Below are 22,909 nucleotides of genomic sequence, written 5' to 3'. Positions count from 1 at the left end.
CGCGGTATGTATAAGTAACAACTAATTTTATAAGTAACAACTAATTTTATAAGTAACAACTAAACACTTGTTCGTACCTAACAACACTCGCAGATACTAGAGTAAAAATGATAATAATAATAATAATAATAATAATAATAATAATAATAATAATCTTTATTTCAGCAAAGGCCATATACAGAGTTACAATAAGGGTACAGTGATCTTACACTTTTGACATCGGTAAAGAAAAAAAAAAGATGAGATATGCAATAATATCAGTGATATATTATAAACATCAATTAGCAGGTTGACCACAGAGTTCTAAGGTCTGGATAACAAACTCACAATAGAATTAACGCTTAACAATGATGATAACATACATATCAGCAAACAAAAAGAGAGGGAGAAAGCAAAAAAAAAAAAAGGAGATGACAATGATAAATATGTTGGAACAGAAATTGCTTGAATAATGAAAGAACACTGGGGAGAGAAAAAAAAAAAGTCACTGATAGTTGATGGTTGAAATGCACCTGAAATTGAAAACGAAAGCACAAAAACGCTTTTAATGAAGCATACTTATCATCTTAAAAAGCATAATTTTTTTTTAATACGATAATGTCAGCTCTATAGTCATTTTTTTTTTTAGTGAGGCAGATTTGCACCGACTCGCAGCGGTGCCCTTTTAGCTCGTAAAATTGTCTTGCTATCTGATTGGTTAGAATTATCATTTCCAACCAATCAGCGATCAGGAAACTTTTCCGAGCTAAAAGGACACCCCTGCGAGTCGATGCAAATCTGCCTCACTAAAAAAAATTGACTATAGTCGGTCAGCTGACGAAAATGAATGCCGTGTTTTAAGGTTTTGTATATGGTATAATACTGTAAATACACTATTATTAGTTGCTTATCAATGATACTATGAATATTTATCCTACCAGAAGTGAAAAAGAAATAAGATAACAAAATATTACTAAAACATAACTAAGGTTTATGAATTTTTACGCAATAAAATCTGTGACATTACGTCCTAAGGATTTCTTACTGAATATGAAGTCTACATATGCCATACATACACTAGAGTAATTTGCACAGTCTTGTCTTGGCAATCATATAACAATCTCTCTCTCTCTCTCTCTCTCTCTCTCTCTCTCTCTCTCTCTCTCTCTCTCTCTCTCTCTCTCTCTCTCTGGTGACTGCTAAACTGTCTGTTGCAATTGTTGTGATAATGGAATACGATCTCATATATGTTATTTTTGTAACTGATACTCTGATGATTCAATGCTGTAATTTTTCTTTTTATGTTGATTTCAGATGTACTGTATGTAATTGCCAATATGTAACTTTGTTTGAAGTTCTTGGGCGTAATAAATTTATTAAATAAAATAATCTCTCTCTCTCTCTCTCTCTCTCTCTCTCTCTCTCTCTCTCTCTCTCTCTCTCTCTCTCTCTCTGTGTGCAAAAATCCCTATGTTCCATATGCCAAAATTAACACCCTTTACATTGAATTTTAATCTACAGTATTATCCCTTCACTTCATTTCCCTTCTTTTCGTTGTTTTTATCTTATTCTTTTTAATTTAATATTTCCTTTTAATAATATATGATTCCTTCCTGCATGATAAATTACAGGCATTTTAGTTTAAATGCTTTAAATAGAATAAAAAAGACTATTAAAGCGGGAAAGATAATGTATAGATGTAACATTTTCTGTGTAATTTAATGATGGACACCTGGCCCCAAAGCAGAAACTGCACTGTCATTTTAGTTTAAATGTGTAGATAGAATGAAAAACGGCTATTCAAGAGTGAAAAAATATACATAGAAATAAAATTCAACCTGTATTTTAATCATGAACACCTGTTTCATGGTGAAGTTTTTTCCTCCATCTCTTATTTTTTAACTATTTCTTTTTAAAGAATTCTGTTTAAACATAGCATATGATAAAATCATGAAATATGTCCCGCCCTAATTACTAGTCCCCTGAAATTTGTTAAAAAATTGTCTAGGTTAAAAAAAAAAAAAAAAAAAAAAACAGCTTTGATTGATTTACTACTTAAGGGAATTGTTGGGTAGAAATTAATTTCCTGTTTAATCTGGTGCCTCAAAGTAACTTATTACATTTTATTTATTTGTAATTGAAAAAAAATTCATATCATGATAATTTTAAAGTCTTATTTAAAATAAAGAGTGCAATTTTCTTTTTCGTTGACTGAAAAGGAAGTTACCAACTGTTGTGAATTCTATTTAAATTCTATTTTCCTTAGTATTCTTCATTGATATGACATTTCTTCTAATAGAAAATTATTCAAGCAAATTTAATAATTAAGTAACAATAATCCAATTCCAAAATCTTTAAATTTTTCACATAATATATGTATATATATATATATATATATATGTGTGTGTGTGTGTGTGTATTATATATATATATATATATATATATATATATATATATATATATATATATATATATAATGTGTGTGTATCATGAGTCATTTTAATGTTCTGTTTTGTTTTATTTGTAATGCGTCACTAATTTTGATATGCACTATTTGTTATTGGTGTAGTTAGTTTTTATAGTGTTTGATGTTTGAGTTAGGACTTACGATGATTGAGAGTTGAGCACCATGAACGTACTCTTTTATTTACAGGAAAAACTTGCTGAAGTATTAACACTTTTTTCTATTTATTATCTGCTTAGATTTTATTTGTCAAGTAACAGTTTATGTTCTGATAAACGGCAACTTAATGAAAATATAGTCTCTAGGAAGCTATAAATAATAACCTAGATGGTAGGATAAGGCATATATACTTTGGGTTATGTTAGATATATACAATAGTATCTCAGCCACCCGTTAAGATACTACCGCTAGAGAGTTATGGGGGTCTTTTGACTAGCCAGATGGTACTACATTGGATCCTTCTCTCTGGTTACGGTTCATTTTCCCTTTACCTACACACATCCACACTGAATAGTCTGGTCTATTCGTTACATATTCTCCTCTGTCCTCATACACCTGGCAACACTGAGATTACCAAACAATTCTTCTTTACTCAAGGGGTTACTGCATTAATTGTTCAGTGGCCACTTTCCTTTTGCTGAGGGTAAAAGAGACTCTTTAGCTATGGTAGGTAGCTTTTCTAGGAGAAGGACACTCCAAAATCAAACCATTGTTCTCTAGTCTTGGGTAGTGCCATAGCCTCTGTACCATGGTCTCCCACTGTCTTGGGTTAGAGTTCTCTTGTTTGAGGGTACACTCGAGCACTCAATTCTATCTTATTTCTCTTCTTGTTTTGTTAAAGTTTTTATGGTTTATATGGTAGATATTTATTTTAATGTTGTAACTTTTCGTAAAATATTCAATTTTCCCTTTTTCCTTTCCTCACTGGGCTATTTTCCCCGTTGGAGCCTCTGGGCTTATAGCATTCCGCTTTTCCAACTAGGGTTGTAGCTTGGCTAGTAATAATAATAACGAGACACGAGCTCCCAATTATATACACCTCATAGGTAAGAGTCTGGATCCTAACTATCGGTTTCAAGGCATCGGCTGAAAGTGGCTTCTTCTGACGCTGGCTTGAATCGATCAGATAATTGTTCGCGTGATCACTACTGTCCTGTAACAAACAGTCTTTAAAGGTTTTAAAGGCTTCTCATGAATGGCAGAGGCAAGGGACAGTGACATTGCTCTAGCAAACAGGACAATGCCCTAGAGACTGACCATATTACATATGATCAGCGCCCAAGCCCCCTCTCCACCCAAGCTAGGACCAGAGAGGGCCAGGCAAATGGCTGCTGATGACTCGGCAGATAGACCTATAGGCTCCCCCAAACCCCCCAACCTTAGCTCACAAGGATGGTAAGGTTACAGACACTAAAGGTACTAACGAGTTTGAGCGGAACTCGAACCCCCGTCTAGCAAACACCAGGCAGAGACGTTACCAATTCTCCCAGTCAATTTTATGACTTAAATTCGCCACAACTTCCGTCAAACTCTCAATAAATATTGTAAAACTGTGATGTAAACTCATATGCCTACGTTAATTAGCTTTTAATAGATATTTCATCATGTAAGTTTCCTGCCTGATTCTAAACAACCTCCAACATGAATCTCTCTCTCTCTCTCTCTCTCTCTCTCTCTCTCTCTCTCTCTCTCTCTCTCTCTCTCTCTCTCAGGATCAAGGGTCATAGTGATGTTTGAAGATCGTAACAGCCTATTAGCCCTATTTTGGAAATGGAGCTTCGTGATTATTATTATTATTATTATTATTATTATTATTATTATTATTATTATTATTATTATTCGCTAATGTGCAACCCTAGATGGAAAAGCAGGATGCTAGAAGCCCACGGTCTCCAACAGGGAAAAATAGCCCAGTGAGTAAAAGAAATATATAAACTAAGAAATAATGAACAATTGAAATATTTTAAGGACAATAAAATTAGAATAGATCTTTTATGAATATAACATGAAAACTTTAAAGAAACAAAGAGAGAGAGAGAGAGAGAGAGAGAGAGAGAGAGAGAGAGAGAGAGAGAGAGAGAGAGAGAGAGAGAGAGAGAGAGAATAGTGTGCCCGATTGTACCCTCAAGCAAGATAAGAGGGAAATTAGTGGAATGGATCTTCAAAGCACTCCGTATTGTTACGATAATCGCCATGCAAGGACAAGTACTGGTCATCAATTTTACATAGAATTGAGGAATTTAAGGACAATGTAAAAGCTCCACCACAGCCTCAGCCTTCTATTGTGTATGGGATCTAAAAACTCCAAAGTAGCTTGAAATCCTGATAATTGAGATAATTTCATCATTAGGTTTACAGAATTATTACACTTGGATTCCATTAAGAATATTTATGCTTTCCAATTGAGGCAATATCGAAGATCAGTCCCCAAAATTTTACCTTGATCTTGGAATTGGATTTGAGTGTTGCCCATTAATAGATTTATATCATGTTTTTGTTTCCATCTGCTATTTTTATCAAACGTTATTGCTCGAGTTTTTGTTTTGAAGAAAGTTTGAACCCAACTGACGCAATCCAATTTTTTTTTCTTGTGCCGTTACCAAGAATTTTTTCCAAAGGACGATTTTATTAAGAATCGTGTATAGCAAAGTCGTCTACTTTGAGGATATTTTTAACTCCTTGTGACATATGAGCAAATTATTCATTAATTTCCTATGCAAAAAGAATCCCACTTAAGACACTACCCTTGGGGTAGGCCTACACCAGTTAGGGGTGAAAGACACTGCCCTTGGGTAGGCCTACACCACAGTTAGGGGTGAAAGACACTGCCCTTGGGTAGGCCTACACCACAGTTAGGGGTGAAAGACACTGCCCTTGGGTAGGCCTACACCACAGTTAAGGGTGAAAGATTCTCGATAAATATTGTTTATACGAGTTTGAAATGTTCTTCCACCAATAAAATTTCTGATGAAAATAGGAAGGTGTCCTCGAAAACCATTAAGATGTACGGGTTTTGTTAATGGATGCGTCCAAATATTATCGTATGCCTTCTGAATATATAAAAAAAATGGATACTATGATTTGCTTTCGTTCAAAATCTCTACGTATATAATTTTCCAAGTGAGAAAGATATTCCAAGGTAGATCGTTCAGTTTAAGAGTCAAAATGAGAAACTGATAAAATTTTATCACGGCGTAAGCACCAATTCACTCTATGATTTACCATTTTCACTCAATAATTTGCAAACTCATCTGGTATGAAATTGGTCTATAGTTGCTTTAATTATGGGGATCTTTCCCTGGCTTGGCTATTGGTATTACCATTGCATGTTTCGAAATCTAGTGAAATATATGTAGGCCTATGGTCCAAAGGTGATGATAGAACTCTTAACCGATAGGCCTTAGCCAAAGGGGCTAGATTTCTTATCATATCAAAATTTATATTATCTTTCCCAGGGGCCATTGAACTATAGTTAGATAAGGCAAATTAATGCTTGTCTCGAGTAATTTTTCCCCAATTGATATATTTTACATGATGAAAATTCAGTGGAATTTCTTCTTCTCTTCTTTTGATGGATCGAAATTGGGCATCGAAAATTTAGATATTGATTCCAATAATACTTAAAATTTGGGTGTATCGTGAACCACTGAGGCAATATACATTAGCTCATAACTTGGAGGTTTGCTAAATAAACCATTAATTTCTCTGAATCTCTGCCACACCTACATTGAAGCTTATTCCAATATGCTAGACACATATTTTCCACGAAATTATTTCACATTTTATTGCTTTTTTTACTATGTGAAGCTTAATTTGTCTGAAGAGATGGTGACTTCGATATTTGGACGCCACAAAGACATTGTCTATTCATTATAAACATAAACTTTATATTTATATGTATATATGTGTTTACAACATTCAAGTACCTCTCTTTTCAAGTACAACTCGGCAGTATAGCGATTTGTGGGAGATCGTGGTTTCCAAGTGTATCTCTCGTGATACCCCTTTCACCAAGGTATGACTATTCTCTCTCAGCTGAGCGTGCTCTTTATTATATAGTGAGGGACGAATAATAATTATCAGTATCTCAAATACGCCACAACTCTCTCTCTCTCTCTCTCTCTCTCTCTCTCTCTCTCTCTCTCTCTCTCTCTCTCTCTCTCTCCCTCTCTCTCTCTCGGGTCTTCCATTCTATTCTTTTGTTATAGATCCATTTTTTTCTTTCAGGCTTCCTCTCGCCTTCCTTCAACAGTATTTCGACCAATGAATTGTACAACTGTACTCTTGTTACAAATCATTAGTTCTCCATTATAACCACCGCTACATACTTATTCCATGTTTTCACTAGTTCAGAAATTTCTACTATTTTTTTTATTCATATCACCATCCGTTCAACTCTCTTACCATTCACTATGATAAAAATTATTATAATTAAATTTAACGCTTATTTTATTGGTAATCAACATTCCATTTTGTGTTCAATAAAGGAGATTTAGCTCAAGAATCCCTTCAGGTATTGCAACGTTGTCTTCCTCAAACACTCATCTTTTCTAAATTTCCTTGCTGCCACTCGTAGATATCACATGGCTGCCGCTTTCCTTGTTGTTATGCTGCAAATCACCTCTCTTCTAACCTCAGCCCATTGGGACTCGAATAAACCAATTAGCTCTTTATCTATGTTGGCATTCATTGTTCCACCTTTATTTCCAATTACTGTCATAACCGTACTCTCCCATTCAGTTTGTCACTCTTTTGAACTTAATTTTCCTTTATAATTTAAAGGCATTTGGAACGTTATTTTAACCTATAGATGTACCCACTTTCTAGCCTTCAATTATATCGCCGTTCCCACTTCTTAAAGGAACCCACGAGCCCCATTGCTGGGTCTCAGGGCAAAATTCATTAATCCACTAAATTTATTTTCTTCTGAAACCTTGTCACTCTTTAATTATGAATATTACACACGCAATTGATTTCGTTATAAGGACGTACACAGTTTAATATCACCATGTTGTATACATTTTAGTTAGTTCAATTAATGTCATGTTCTTGGTGTTAATTGGCGTCGTGAAATTTCCAGAATAAAACGAGTAATGCAAATAATTTGGGATCGTTTGGCTCAAGTAATACTGCTTTTAAAGATTTATTTATATGCAAGTGAACGTCACAAAAGCCTTTAATTCATGGGTTGTCTGTAGAGACAAGAGCCATGCTGGCACTGTGCCAGAGATCTAAAATAATAAAGAAGAGGTATTCAAGGGATATATAATGTTGGCATTTCATATTTATTTTGAGCCTTTCTTATTGACCTGTTAATTATGAATCCCTTTTTATAATTTCTAATAGAGTTTAGACAGTTTGTAAAAAAAGGCTCGGGTCCAACAACTATTTACACGTTAATTACGGTCATTTGCCCCTTACCTCGGAATTAAACACTGAATGAAAATTAATGAAATCTACTTTTCTATAATGAGTTATCCCTCTTTAATATTTTTAGTGAGGGCGTTCGTTTCCCGCCTTTACCTTGACATTAAAGCCATGTTTATTCTAATTCATGGAATATCGAAAATGTTAATAAGCTGTCTTGAATATTTAGAAAGTTTTACCCTATAGTTATTCACCTGGTAACGTGTATGAAACTCACCACCTAATTCAGGTACAGGGTTGCCAGATATGGGTATTTATCCCTAGATTTGGGGACTTATCCCTACATTTTGGAATTTATCCTTAGATTTTGGATGACTGGTGACGATATTCTGTACATATATCTATGAAGAAGAAACAGCGATGAGTAAACCTTTATATTGTTGCAATTAGTTTATTTATAATTACATGAAGTATAGCGAGTAATTTCTGTATTAGAAGACAATATATTTCTGGAAATGGGGATTTTTATCACTTTTAGGGATTTTTACACTAACCCATCTGGCAACACTGTTCAGGTACGAAAAAAAAAATTGTTTTGGTAATAGTGCGCTTTGTAAGGAAAGTGCAATTGTGGTAACACTGTTGATGCGATAAAACGTAAACAAAAATATCTGTGTTGTGCGGCTCTTGCAGAAATCCTTTTTATTGCGTTTCGCAATATCTTTGTGAATTTTTTAGAAGAATATGAAAATAGAACGTAAGTATAATATACAATTTTCACTGAGTTTGTTCTGCGTCAAGAAAGGTAATTGGTAAATTTATGATCGATTACATCTTTTATGTAATTGTGACCATTGGATAGGTTTAAGAGGCAGGACCAGGGTTTGATTTAGGACACTAAATGAATGTTTCCTTCAAAATAATTTTCAATTGAAACTGACCATCATTATTAGTGGAATTTGGTATGATTTTACTTTATTACAGGGCAATGTAACCTAGGAAAAAAAATACTTTTTTCTATAGAAAAATTGCGCTCCACGAAGATGAAACTCGTTCCAGTCGCAAATGAATAGTTTTTACCGAAACTGACCATCATTATTAATGGAATTTAGAAGTTTCAGGAATAAAAGACCCATGAAGAACAAGAAGAATAGGTCCCCACTTTTGTGGTTATTATAACTCCCTACTATTCTGGTGGGGAAAAAACCTAGGGGGTGTATGTAGGAAAGCGGCCACCTGTATGTATTATTATGGCTAATGTAGAATACAGCAGCATAAGGGGGGTTCACAGGGGGGGCCATTAGCCTCCTGTTAGGTATGTAGGTTAGGTTAGGGGGGAAAGTTTAGGTCCATTTTTAATCAATGTATGCGAACTGGCTGCTGATTTACAAAGGCTCCGTGAACTTCACGATTGATGGCCCCCCTGCTCTTTTATCTCATAATTTGTGGTGTGTGTATGATGACGGCCATGCCCCATTACTGTCTTATTCACAAACCTATTGCATAGATATGGAAGTCTAAGGGGTTGCAGGGTTAGGTAAGTAGGTAAGGACACTGCTTATAGGTTAGGTGGGGAAGTTCAGGTTAGGTGGTGTTCTATGCACACGGGAGGAGCTGTACGTCGTTATACAAAGGCTCCATAGATACTTTTTTTTTTAATCCCAAATTTAATTGAGCCAGCTCTGTAAGAGTGGAGTTTGATTCCTCAGGCTGGTGAATCTTCTCCCATTTAATGATAATAACCTGCTTTTTTTAGGTTTTGGATTCTCAAGAGTAGAATAAAACACCCTTCTTAGGTTCTCCTTTATTAAACAATTTACATGCACACAGGCCTACATACACTTAATATTTTCTCGCTTATCTGAATGTTATTTTAATCCCAAGCTATATCGCTAATTTCCATATCGCCGAGATTGTACGACATCCTCCCAATTTTCTTTTATTCAGAATGGAGACATTGTATTCTTCACAATAAAAATATTATTATGAAAACAATTCATTATTTACCTTGTATTTATATGATTTTTAGCCAAATACATGAGTTATATTTTTCCTAATCTTTATCATGTGTTTTATCAATTTCTAACCATGAATATTTGGTTAAATAACCCATTCATAAGTTTTTTTACCCCCTGTATAATTATAGTTATGCGGGATACCAGTGGGAAACTTGGGTTTGGGTGGTGAAACACCATAAAACGAGTGATTTGCAACAATAGTATAGGTCAGAAATTCTTGATAAACACAAGATGACCAGTTAGGAAAAATATACGGTTCATTTAGGAGCCATGAAATTAAAGTATCGTAATTACTTATAATTCGCATCACGTCTCTCGAAAGGTTTTTGCTATGCTGTGGCTTGCTTGCTAATAAGTAAACATTATCTCATTACTCCTCTGTTCTGACAAGTGGTGTTTAGATATGCTGCATCCACCAGCTGCTTGGATTACTATTAAAGTATCATAATTACCTATGATTTATATTACGGCACTCTAATTGTCTTTGCTTCCTCATGGCTCACTTCATTCACAAATAAAAAAAAATTTTCATTGATCCTCTATTCTGGCAAGCGTTACGTGGATGAGCTGCACTTAATCATGTTGGTCATGATTTCAGTGAAACTTTTTAATTTCAGATGAGCAACAATAGCTATATTCTGAACGGAGACTGTTTTAGATGTAATTAACTATCGAGATACTGTTGATTAAGTTACACTAAATTTTGAAATAAATTACCTGTCTGTAGCTGGGAGGCTAGATACCAGTCGTCACTGAGAAAGAAGGATAGCCCTTAACATAGCAGAGGCATTTGAGCACCCCGTTGTGCCCATTGGGAGAAACCGTGCGGTACTAGAACCTACCCTCGGAGAAGGGTGGTCCTATTAGTAAACCCTGGCTCTTTCATGAAAGAATAAAGGGCCGGAGGTACTCCTGTGCTCCTGTTGTTGGTCACTCGTAAGCAGGGACAATGCGCGCATTGCAATACCAACATGCAGCACTGAGTATAGTCACTGGAGAAGCAATAGCTGCACTTCGAGCTGGATTTGATAGCGGCGCTTCAAACTTTAAAGGCCTTCACAGCACACTCTCGAGGTCACTCTGTTGCAATGCTGATCGACATCACAATCAACAAACTAGGGATGGCATCCCAGTCCTTGTGTGTCCTGAAAGTTAAGGTATGTGGTAGGCCAGACAGAAGGTTCATTCCTGGGAAATGGAACGTCATCAAACAAACTGAACTTGAGAGCCAAATTGTTGGGTCAGAGTGGTCCCTTTTTCTTTTCTTCAAGTGGTGAAGACACTAGTGACCCAAACCGTAGACCTGTTTACAACCAGATTAAACCACAAACTCTCAGTATGTAGCTCGTTAGGTCCGGACCTAGCAACATTCGTCGTGGCCCCGTTTAAGCACCTCTGGGATGGGATGAATGCTGCACCAGACCTCTGACTAACCCTAGAGGCACTAAGGTGGCCCTACATAGAGCTCTGCCTTATGGAAGAGCCTTGATAGTTACCCCTAAGGCCAAACCTCTTGCGCCAGTCCACGTGAAAGGAAATCACAACTCACTGTTGTCCCTGTCTTCTCACGGGTGGTGGATACCGAGCCTCTTATCGGAAAGGAAGACTTTTCAAAGAGAACTACGAGAGAGATGTCGGGATTCCTCAGAAAATCCTCCACTGCAGTCTACCAAGCAAATGGGTAGTCATATGTGTCAGAGTAAGGATGCCGCCTCAATCGCAGCCTCTCTGTGTGATAAAGGATTTGGTGATCTTTCTCTGCATAAGCAAACAATAGTAACCGCCCCCAGTGGAGGTCTGCTTGGCAGCGTTTAGGTCTAATCTTCTGACCCAAAGGGCCTGACTTGGGTACCTAATTTGGGCCACAGGTATGTAGGAACAACATTTCATCTGGACTGGGAAACAATCAGGTGGGCATAAGAGAGTAGGACCAACGAGACCACTACTGTTGTTAAGGCTCACAAGATGTGAGGGGGTAGGACCACAATGGCCTTCAAGAAAAAAGTTTCGGTAAGACAGGGGCTGAAGGCATGAGTATGGAAAAGATAATTGACCCTCTTGGCTCTTACCTTCGGAAGGTTACTCATAAGTCTGGACGTGTGGGGCTAGTTGTAGTTGCCCAATAAGGGATTTAGGTTCTCTGCCAAGTTGCATCTAGTTCTGGACAAAATATTAAAGTATGTAAATAGCAAATGCATGCGCTTTCTTTACCCTCTTTTTTCCTCCTCAAATCACAAATAAATGGTTTTTCACCCAAGCAAGAAGGAGCTTACCAGGTGAGACTTGAAAGAAATATTGGTGTATGGTACATGAAACACGATCTTCCCCCCAGAAAAAGTGACAAGGTTAGACCGGACAAAACTGAATACTTTGATTTAGCCTAGAAGGATGACACCTTTCAAAGACCCAAGGATTCTTCCGTTTCAAGGGAGACTTTGCGGAGCTACATCTAGTTAGCCCAGAAGGATGGCCCCTTTATTATTATTATTATTATTACAGTGATACCTCGGTACTCGACCATAATCCGTTCGAGATCCGTGTTCGACCTCCGATTTGTTCGAGTACCGAATTTTTTTTCCCCATAAGAAATAATGGTATATATTCTATTCCGTTCCCAAGCACTCGAACAGGCCCAAAATATTAATAAAACGTGTACCTAAACAACAATAATTATCTAAATGTGTATGAAATTGGTCAGAAAATCCTATAAAACAATTTTAAACCATTTACTGTACTAAAATAAAACAATTTTAAACCATTTTCTGTACTGTAGTGAACATACCTTTGAGCAGCGGTTCGATGGCATACAGGGATGGATGTGGAGAGGATGGAAGGGGGAGGTTACTGCTTGGAAGGAGAGTCCCCTTCCATGATGTGGCGGGGTAGTTCTCCTTCAGGAGTTGTTTCTCTCTCCAATGAAAGGGTGGGCAGATCTATTTCAGGGGTTTCTTCTCTTCTTTGGAGGAGAAACAGGCTTTGATGTAGCAGCTTTCTTTTCTTTTGTGAAAAACTGGTCTATTGTTAATTGTTTCTTCCTCCTCTGCAGTATTCTTCGAAAATGATGAATACCTGTTCTATTACGAATACCTGTTCTATTACGAAACTTTTCAAACCAACCCCTGCTCGCTTTAAATGTAAATGAATCACTTTCACTGGTACTCGGACTTTTCTTCACTAATTCTTCATAGATATGCAACGCTTTTTCACAAATGAACGCTTCACTAACACTTTCCCCGGCCAACTGTTTTTCTTTAATAAATATTAAAAGCAACTTTTCCATCTCCTCAATCACTTGTGGCCTTTGCTTAGTTACCGCCGTAACTCCCGTTGCAACATTCGCCTTCTTAATCATTTCTTTATGCTTTAAAAACGTAGAAATGGTCGACTTCGCCATTCCGTATTCTACCGCTAAATCGGACACTCGTACACCATTCTCATATTTCGCTATAATTTCCTTCTTCAACTCGATCGTTGTTCGCACTGTTTTCCTCTTCTCCTTCCCCTTAACACTCATTACTTTCTTGGGACTCATTATGAAAGCTAAAAAAGCAATTAAAAGCACTGAAAATCACTAAATCACAACGAATGCTGATCGCGCGTTGTCTGAGTGACGCTCTCGAGAGAACTGATGCTTCCCGAACAAGCGAGAGTGGCCGAGATGGCGCGATCATCACAAAGCCCATGCGGTCGTCACGTGTTCGGCTGGTCGAGTACCGAATTTTTGGTCGAGCACCGCAGCAAAAATTTCTCGAAAATTTTGGTCGAACTCCGAATTGTTCGAGTATAGAGTCGTTCGACTACCGAGGTATCACTGTACTTACTAAGCTACAACCCTAGTTGGAAAAGCAGTATGCTATAAGCCCAGGGGCTCCAACAGGGTAAATAGCTCAGTGCGGAAAGGAAAAAAGGAAAATAAAATATTCTAAGAAGATTAACAACAATAAATATCTCCTATATAAACTATAAAAACTTCTTATCAAGTTTTCCCCCCTGGAGGGGTAACCGATGTTGCTTAACATCGGATTCTCGCTTTCACCTATAATCCAAGAACAGATGCCAGGAGAGTAGGTATATCTCTAAGGGTTAATTCTCAAGGACTGTGTTAGGTAGGGATTTCTCCCTCTATTTAAAAGTACTGTATGAGGGTTTATATCGTTACTGGTACAAATCGCAAATTTTTTTGGTATTTTGTATTTTTCCTAACTATTGTATACAGGTCAGTGGGGCTGAGCTTACTCCTATTTAAAAGGACTTAGGTTTGTGTAGCTAGAAAAAATACAAAATACTGATATTTGTGATTTTATAAAGAAGAATATTTAATCCTTGCTTTCTTATATTTGTCTTGATCATTTGATGGTTACTAACTACTGTATTCTTGATCTTTGTCCACAGATGAGTGATAAGAAAAGTCAGCTTACGTTCCTGGTATCTTTGACCGATGCTGCGTCAGATGGAATTAGTTGTACATCCTATAGGAATTCTATAGGACTCGACCCATTACCATATTTCTGTACGAGGATTAACCTTCAAAATGCTATTGTGTGCCTTTCACAGGTTTGTTATTACAAAGATTTTACGTTGTACTTTGTGTGTTAGGTTGCTGTGCTTTTTTTTTGCAGACTATTTTTCAATATTAAATTTAGTTGTTCCTAAGTTAATGCAAACATTTCAACTTTCAAATAAGAGTACAGTATTACTGGAGTGGTCATTGAATTGTTAACAATGTAGTTACCTAGACTAATCACTTTTGACTTCGGTCACAAACAGTAGGCTATGTACATACTTTTGCTGCCTCCCTTCCAATTCCGACTGTTAATACTTTGATAGGTTCAGTTTGTATTCGTGGTTACCAATGGTATATTATGATTTGAGATTGTGCCTTTGAAAGGGCAGTAAGCAATGGGACAGTCTGCCAGTATTTGTGTTTGGGTTGCAAGGGGCATGATTGCTCGCAATTGCATCGTATGATGAATGCAGTTTGTGTCCACCTCTCCAGTGGGAAGAGGAGTTTGGAGTAAAGATGATGGCATCCTGCTTTTTTTTTTCCCATTGGAGCACTGTCATTGGTCATCCAAACTTCGAGACTGAAGAAAGTTGGTAAGGAAAAAAAGTGTGCTCACTCCTCTTCCTCTGATTTGGATTTTACATTTTCATTGAAGAGAGGAAGTAACAGAATGCCAGGAAGACTAATTGCAAGGAGTCTTGGGAGGTTCCTATGGATCTCTCATCTTGTATTTAAGAATGAGAGATGGTGTGCTCTTGGCTACCAACCCAGCCAGAGACAGTTCCTGACCTTAGTCCGGTACCAGTGGAGGCAGAGAACCTAAGTCGCAGTTCCTTCGTGGATGTGTTCACACTCATTCGTGAGGGCAAATGCCTGCAAAAGGCAACTGTGGCACCTGTTTGAGGGAGGCTATTCATCCATTGATTGGTTCTTTGGGATCCTTCAAGGTTTAAGGGCCTACTTAGAGCTGCCATATCCTTCCAAGCTTTCAAGTCATATTATTACATTATTACTCGCTAGTCTACAACCCTAGTTGGAAAAGAAGGATGCTATAAGCCCAAGGGCTCCAACAGGGAAAAGTAGCCCAGTGAGGAAAGGAAATAAGGAAAAACTACAAGAGAATTTTTGGAACAATAATAACAGTGAAATAAATATTTCATATATATACTAAATTATAAAAACTTGAAAATGACAAGAGGATCAAAACATCAAAATAACGAGAGGAAGATAAACAAGATAGGGTTGTGTCCCCGAGTTACCCTCAAGCAAGAGATCTCTAACCCAGTGGAAGACCATGGTACAGAGGCTATGGCACAACCCAAGACTAGAGAACTATGGTTTGATTTTGGAGTGTCCTTCTCCTAGAAGAGCTGCTTACCATAGCTATAAGAGTCTCTACTACCTTTACCAAGATGAAAGTACCCACTGAACAATTACAGTGCAGTAGTTAACCTCTTGAGAAGAAGAAGAATTGTTTGGTAATTCCAGTGTTGTCAAGTGTATGAGGAGACAGGAGAATGTGTAAAGAATGGGCCAGACTATTCTGTGTATGTGTCGGCAAAGATGAAATGAGCCGTAACCAGAGAGAGGGATCCAATGTAGTACTGTCTGGCTAGTTAAAGGACCCAACAACTCTCTAGCAATATTATCTCAATGGGTGATTGGTGCTTGGGCCAACCTACTACCATGGAAGTTTCTATGGTCAATTTGCAGGCCACCTCTTGGATTGATTATTGATTAGGGCTGGTGATATGTTTTACCCAGTCACAGGATTATTAAATCCTGATACTATGGCAACATATAGGAAGTTCGTGCTGCTTGGAAGGAAGGTGATGACCTTTTGGACCCACCAGTCAGCCAATCAATGGGCCAACTGGGTCGTGAAGAAGAGAGATGCAATTGCATGTTGTTTCTCTCACAATCTTGGACCAGAAGTTACAGTGGAGATACAGAACCTCTCCAATGTTGAAGTCCGCATTACTCATTCTGAAGAATGATGTAATGGAGAACTGGTAGTCCAGACTCTTTGATACATCATGCAGTAGCTTTCAGGGGTCACGGCCTTTTGAAGACTATCTGCAGTCAAGCCATTGGGGATGGCCATGTCTTTAGGATTGGGGATAAAAAAAAGACTACTGTTTTCTAAAAGCCCCTATCATGACTTCTAGTTTCCTCTTCTGCTAGAAAAGAGCCTAATGGTTCTCTACTCTTTATTTGTGCACCCAGCAACATCAAGCCAAGTCATGGGTAATAAGACTTCTTCAGTATGACTACTTGATGCCTTTCAAGGACCAACAGCCATCCCTAACTTGCATGCAACTCGTACCCTCTGAAATCAAAGCAATCACCAGCCTTTACAGCTGAGGTGAAAGGTATAGAAAAGAATATGCTCAAAGTTTTTCCAGATTGGTCTCAAATTACTACAATACTAAGACACTTCCTTATGGAGAAATCAACTGGGGCTGGAGACAGTCATTGACTTCTAGCCGTTGAACATGTTTCTTCATCAAACCCTGTTTAGCATAGAGACATTATTCTACATTCCTTTTCCCATCAAGGAGGGTACTTTATGTTTTTGGTGGACCTTGAGGGGTGGGTATTTCCAAATTCCCATCCATCAGTCCTCCAGAAAATACCTTGTCTTTGCTTTTGAGGGAGTTGTGTACTAGTTCCAGACCCCCTGTTTTGGACTATCCACTGTTCTTTAAGTGTTCACTCTGGTGTTAACTCTGATTTCAGTTTAGCATTCACATGTGATATATCTGTAGAGATACTTCAATGGTTGGCTGATAATGGCTCCCTCTAAGAGGTACTTGCTTCAGGATGGAAGTTGCAATCTGGGAGTCTTGATCAATTTGGAAAAGTTAAATCTTGCTCCCAAGCAGAGGTTGAAGTATCTGGCCATACTGACAGAGGACAGCAGCAAGAGTTCCCTTCAGACTTGGAGAGGTAGCACAACAGTTCTTTTACAAGAGAGAACTTCCTGCTTGGCTGGAGCAAGGTCTTCTAGGACACCTATCCTAGTTTGAGAAATTATTTCAACAAAGGCTTCTTAAGCACCTATCACTTCAGTGGTGCCTGTAGCATCTTTGGTTGACTTCCATCTATCATCCATTCCAGGTTGGGGTGTACACCTGGAGGATATAGTGGTCGACAAAAGATCAGCACCTGCACATCAACCTGCTTGAAGTAAAAGCAGTGTTCCTTGCCCTACAAGCATTCCATTAGTATTTGATAGGATATTTTTAAGTCTTGATGTGTGAAAACACTGTGGTCATAGCTTAAGTCAACAAGCAATGAGACAGTGCACATCTGGGCTGTGGATAATGCAGTAGAGCTGTTGGCAAGCTGCATTCCTAGCAAGAGTTATGTGATAGACACATTCTGTTGCTTGTGGCAGCTTGTAGCTTTAGTATGGCCCTGCATCTTTCTATGGTGGAGAGACTTCTTACCCTTTTGGGGGTCACTAGCAATCAACCATTTTTCCACATGACAGAACAGGAAGTGCCTGGTGTTTTGCTCCCTCCTTCCAGACCAATGGGCAGTGTTCAAGGTAGCATTCCAACATCCATTGGACAACCTTGATTCGTATACCTTTCCACCCTTCTGATTTGCAAACCCAAGGGCAGTGTTCAAGGCAGTATTCTAACATCAATAGGTCGACCTTGATGCATACGCCTTTCTTTCTTTTAGCCTGATTTGTCATCGATTCTCAGGATAACCCAGGGAGCTCCCATAGGCTGTGTTGAATGTTATTCTATTTTGATTATGTTTTTTGTCAAGTTCCATAGATAACTGTCATTATGGCCCAGCCTTTTCTGTTAGTCACACCTTCAGAGGTACCTTCACTCTGTGAGGTCCCTTTCTCTTCATTTGTGAATATTATCCAGCATCTTTTAGCAAAAGGCTTTTTGCAAGGCACAGAACAGTAGTTGCCTGTATATCTGCAGTCATTTGCAGCTCTCTACCAGGGAATGTAGCCCATCTTCTGGTGCGTTTGCTGTTGTAGAAGGGCTACATCTCTGGTTGTAACTATTCTTCAAGCATCGCAGAATTCCTCATCTTTCTTTGCCGAGAGAAAAGCCTTTAGTCTAGATAGTGAAAGGCTATCGGTTGCCGGGGAGGCAAGTCTTCTGACTGAAGGGTATTGACCTTTCCTCCTTATGGGAGTTGTCTGTGTTCATGAGGACCTTTGAACAACCCCTCCCCCCATAGCCTTATGCCCCTGGAGTGGGAAGTGGCTCGTGACCCTTGTTCTCCGATCCCTTTATGGGTGCCCCATATGAGCCCCTGAGAAGGCCGTTGGACGGAGATCTGACTCTAAAGACTGTCTTCTTCCTAGCCTTAGCATCAATAAAGCAAGTCATTGGACATCATGGTATATTTTTTTTAACTGGACATTCCAAATGAAGGAAGGAAGTCTCCTTCAGTGTTGTACCAGAGTTTGTAGCCAAAACACAGAACCCCCTTGGTGCAGGACACCATCTTCGGGCTCTACATCTTTTCCTTGGGATGAGTATCCAGAGCTACTAAAGAGGAGTTGCTTATCAGTCCTCTAAGGGCATTGCTGTGCTATCTAAAGAGAACTCTGTGCTTCAGGCCAGAGCACTAGAGAGACTTTCTTAGCACCAGCAGGGTCAAGACGAAGATTTCCAAGAACATTGTTTCCTTCTGGCTTTGAGAGACCATGAGGCTAACATATCCCTCAACTATCAAGGATGTTGGCGGCCCATCTCAGACAAGCGCTAAGAAAGTTAAGAGTATTAGTTCCATACTGGCCTTCATTTCCATGCTAGCCTTTAGGAAGAACCTCTCGGTGATGCAGGTACTGAAGGTAGGAACCTGGAAACACCAGACAACCTTCACATACTATCTGTGAGAGTAAACCCACAATTTCATGGATACCTTATCCTTGGCCCTGTGTAGTCAGCTCAGCTCCCTCATGGGACAAGAAACATCTCGTTTTAGATAATGATTATTGGTAAAGTCTGAGAATTAAAAAGTAGGATAGCTGTCTTCTACTATTCCTTGCTCTTCTCTTACTCCTCCCTTGAAGGATCAGCAGTTATGGTCATTATTTGTTGTACTGGACAAGGCTCCAGGCAAGTTTTATAACTGAACAACCTTTTTTTCAGGTAGGATCTGTGAATACGTATCTCCTCTACCCTCCTCTAATGAGGGGGAGTATGAGTGAATGTATTCCAACAACTATACTCAGCTTCGAGCTTTTGCTCAGAGAGTTTATGCCTCAACTGAAAAGGAGTACAATTTAACCATAAAAGAAACACTTTCTGGTAAAACTCAGGAACATAAATGGTGGTCTACCCTTAAATCTGCACTCTTTGGTGTAGATACAACAGTTCCTCCTTTACTTAAACCAGATGGCTCTGTCACTCACTGTCCAAAGGAAAAGGCAACCCTTTTGGCTGTATGTTTTTGACAGTAAACAGAGTAATGAAAAACTTGAACTTCCTCATTCCTGTTTTCCTGAGGCTAAACTAACTAGTTTAGCTTTTCGATCTCGTGAGATTAAAGCTCTGTTGATGGACCTTGATGCTTATGGAGGTGTAGACCCAAATGTTTTTTTTCCTTTGTTTTTTATAAAGACAGCAGATTTCTTAGCTCCAAAGTTATCTGTTATTTTGCGCAAGTTAGCAAGAAGAGGAGCTTTTAGCACTAGTTGGAGAATTGGTAATGTTACTCCTCTATGTAAATGTGTTTGTGGTAGCTCAAGTCCCACTGATTACCGCCCAATTTCCATAACTCCCATATTATCTAAAGTTTTTGAACGTCTTCTGGCAAAACGTCTTAATAGGTTTGCTGAAGGTGATCATCTACTCCCTAGTTTGCAATTTGGTTTTCGTAAAGGCCTTGGAGCATGTGATGCCCTTCTTACAATCTGCAATGCTGTACAGAAATCCCTTGATTGTGGTCGGGAAGTTCGTATGATTGGCCTTGATTTTAGTGCTGCCTTTGACCGTGTTTATCATGAGGCCCTTGTTTTCAAACTGAAACAGTTGGGAGTGGGTGGGTCGTTTCTTAGCATTATTATTGATTTTTTAAGTAATAGATCTCAAAGAGTTGTTGTTGATGGGCACCATAGTGATTATAGGAATGTGATATCCGGTGTTCCACAGGGTAGTGTTCTTGGCCCATTACTTTTTATACTATATACACATGACATGTGGTTTGGCCTAGAAAACAAGCTTGTTGCATATGCAGATGATGCTACTCTCTTTGCATCAATTCCATCCCCTGAATGTAGATCTAGGGTTGGTGAATCCCTTAATAGAGATTTAGCTAGAATTAGTGCATGGTGCAAATTATGGGGTATGAAGTTGAATCCTAACAAAACTCAAAGTATGATTGTAAGTAGGTCAAGGACGGTGGTTCCTCAACATCCGGATCTCCGTATTGATAATGTTTCTTTAAATATGTATGACTCTTTCAAAATTTTAGGTGTGATTCTCGACAGTAAATTTACTTTTGAGAAACATATAAGGTCTGTGTCTTCTTCAATTTCACAAAAAATAGGCTTATTGAGAAAGTCTTTCAAGATTTTCGGTGATCAATCTATTCTGAAGAAGTGTTTTAATTCTTTCATTCTACCTTGTTTTGAGTATTGTTCTCCTGTCTGGTCTTCAGCTGCTGATTCTCATCTTAATTTGTTGGACAGAAACTTACGGTCTATTAAATTTCTTATTCCTGATCTAGATATTAATCTCTGGCACCGTCGTTCAATTAGTTCATTATGCATGTTGCATAAGATTTTTCACAACTCTGACCATCCTTTACATTCAGATCTCCCTGGACAATTATATCCTGTTCGTAATACTAGGCAGGCAGTTAATTCTAATAGCCAGGCCTTCTCCATCATGAGGCTCAATACTAGGCAGTACTCTAGAAGTTTTATTCCAGCTGTGACCAAGTTGTGGAATGATCTTCCTAATCGGGTGGTTGAATCAGTAGAACTTCAAAAGTTCAAAGTTGGAGCAAATGCTTTTTTGTTGACCAGGCGGACATAGTCTTTTTATAGTTTATTTATGACATATTTGTTTTTGATGTTGTTGATAGTTTATTTTATGACATGTCTGTTTTGACGTTGTTTCTTATTTTAGAATGATTTATTGTTAATTTGTTCTCTTCCTTTATTTATTTCCTTATTTCCTTTCCTCACTGGGCTATTTTTCCCTGTTGGAGCCCCTGGGCTTATAGCATCTTGCTTTTCCAACTAGGGTTGTAGCTTGGATAGTAATAATAATAATGATAACCCATTGCTTATCTTGAGCTAGGCTATACATTCTGACACCATATCCCAAAAGAGATAAAGGTTCTTAATGTGACCAGATACGTTCCTAACCTAACACCTTTAGCATCCCTATGCTTAGGAGGTTGTTGGACCTTTGCTACTGTACAGGACCAGACAAATTAACATTTCCATGGATTTTTGATCCACCAGAATTTGATTCTTAGGGACTGCCTCCCACCAATATGCCAGTCTCCTGCTTAATGGACGAAAGATTTTTCTCCTTCAAGTTACGCTTCCCCTTTTCAACCAACCCTCTCGGTCCAAGGCTTAAAGTAAAAATTGACTTGCTTATCTACTTGGCTAACTAGTGGGTGCGGCTTCCCCGCACCACCTTTCGGTAATTATAACAACCTCGTTATAATATTAATGATTCAGTGGATGTTCCAGCTTGCACTGAAGTCATACTCCTTTTCAAGAGAATTTTGGGTTTGTTTAGAGAGGAAAATAAAAATTCATTAAAAGAAGATTTAAGTTTTTGAGGTTTTGAATGCCAACTCAATTCTTTTATGATTTTATTTAATTTTTTTACAATTTTATAAACTGTACTTAAGAATTTATATATATTTTCATTGAATATTCTGTTGCACAATAAAAGCTTGTCAGTAGTAATCACAGTACTGTGAGGCAAACATGACTTTTAGCAGAGAAATTATGTAGCTCTTTCAATACTGCTGCTTTAAATATTCTAATTTTAAAGACTTGCATGGAAGTGATAGTGTCATCATACAAAATAGGCCCTAAGTGAGAATTATTTCTTTGCACACTGTAGTGGTTTCATTCATATAACCTTGGAAAATGGTGCTTTGAGGTAAAGGTCAGGTCAAATTATAGTACAATATTGTACATCATAATTCTTTAATCCGTGCCTCCAGTCTCTAGAGCATCTAATGTGGTATACTGTAGGCATTACTAAAGGGTCTTTCCCCCCACTTCCAGTCTTATACTTTATCTCCGTTCCTGATTCTTTTCTACCATCTTGGTTTCCAATTTCATTTGACTTATTCTCTACAGTACAACTCTGGGGTTGTCCTCCAATTTTAATTCGGTGCTGAATGGGTTCCCTGATCCAAAGTTTATAGATTAACAGACTATCTAGTTGCTTATTATATTGGCATTTTGGTAGGCACTCGCACTATGACTGGACTGAGCATTATTTTTAAAAAGTTGTTTTCTTTTTAAATTTTGTTTATTTTTTAAAAAGTGGTTTTCTTTTTAATTTTTGTTTATTTTTTAAAAAGTTGTTTTCTTTTTAAATTTTGTTTATTTTT

General features: G+C 38.0%; 1 protein-coding gene across 3 annotated transcripts in view; it reads left to right on the top strand.

Moving 5' to 3' along the window:
• The window catches only part of LOC137617233 (afadin- and alpha-actinin-binding protein B-like), a 402,814-nt gene that overhangs the window by 340,060 nt on the left and 39,845 nt on the right, over nucleotides 1-22,909 (top strand). For 2 of the 3 annotated variants that reach the window (XM_068347177.1, XM_068347178.1), the window contains exon 2: nucleotides 14,221-14,382. In XM_068347177.1, the coding sequence (XP_068203278.1) occupies nucleotides 14,221-14,382 (162 nt within the window). Of the gene's footprint in view, nucleotides 1-8,408; nucleotides 8,568-14,220; nucleotides 14,383-22,909 lie in introns of those variants that run through there. The other variant, XM_068347179.1, reaches the window with a different exon arrangement.

This window comes from Palaemon carinicauda, chromosome 23 (genome assembly GCF_036898095.1).
Source record: "Palaemon carinicauda isolate YSFRI2023 chromosome 23, ASM3689809v2, whole genome shotgun sequence".
Taxonomy (NCBI): Eukaryota; Metazoa; Arthropoda; class Malacostraca; order Decapoda; family Palaemonidae; genus Palaemon; species Palaemon carinicauda.
The sequence above is the reverse complement of the archived record's forward strand: the minus strand, read 5'-3'. Positions and strand labels throughout refer to the sequence as shown.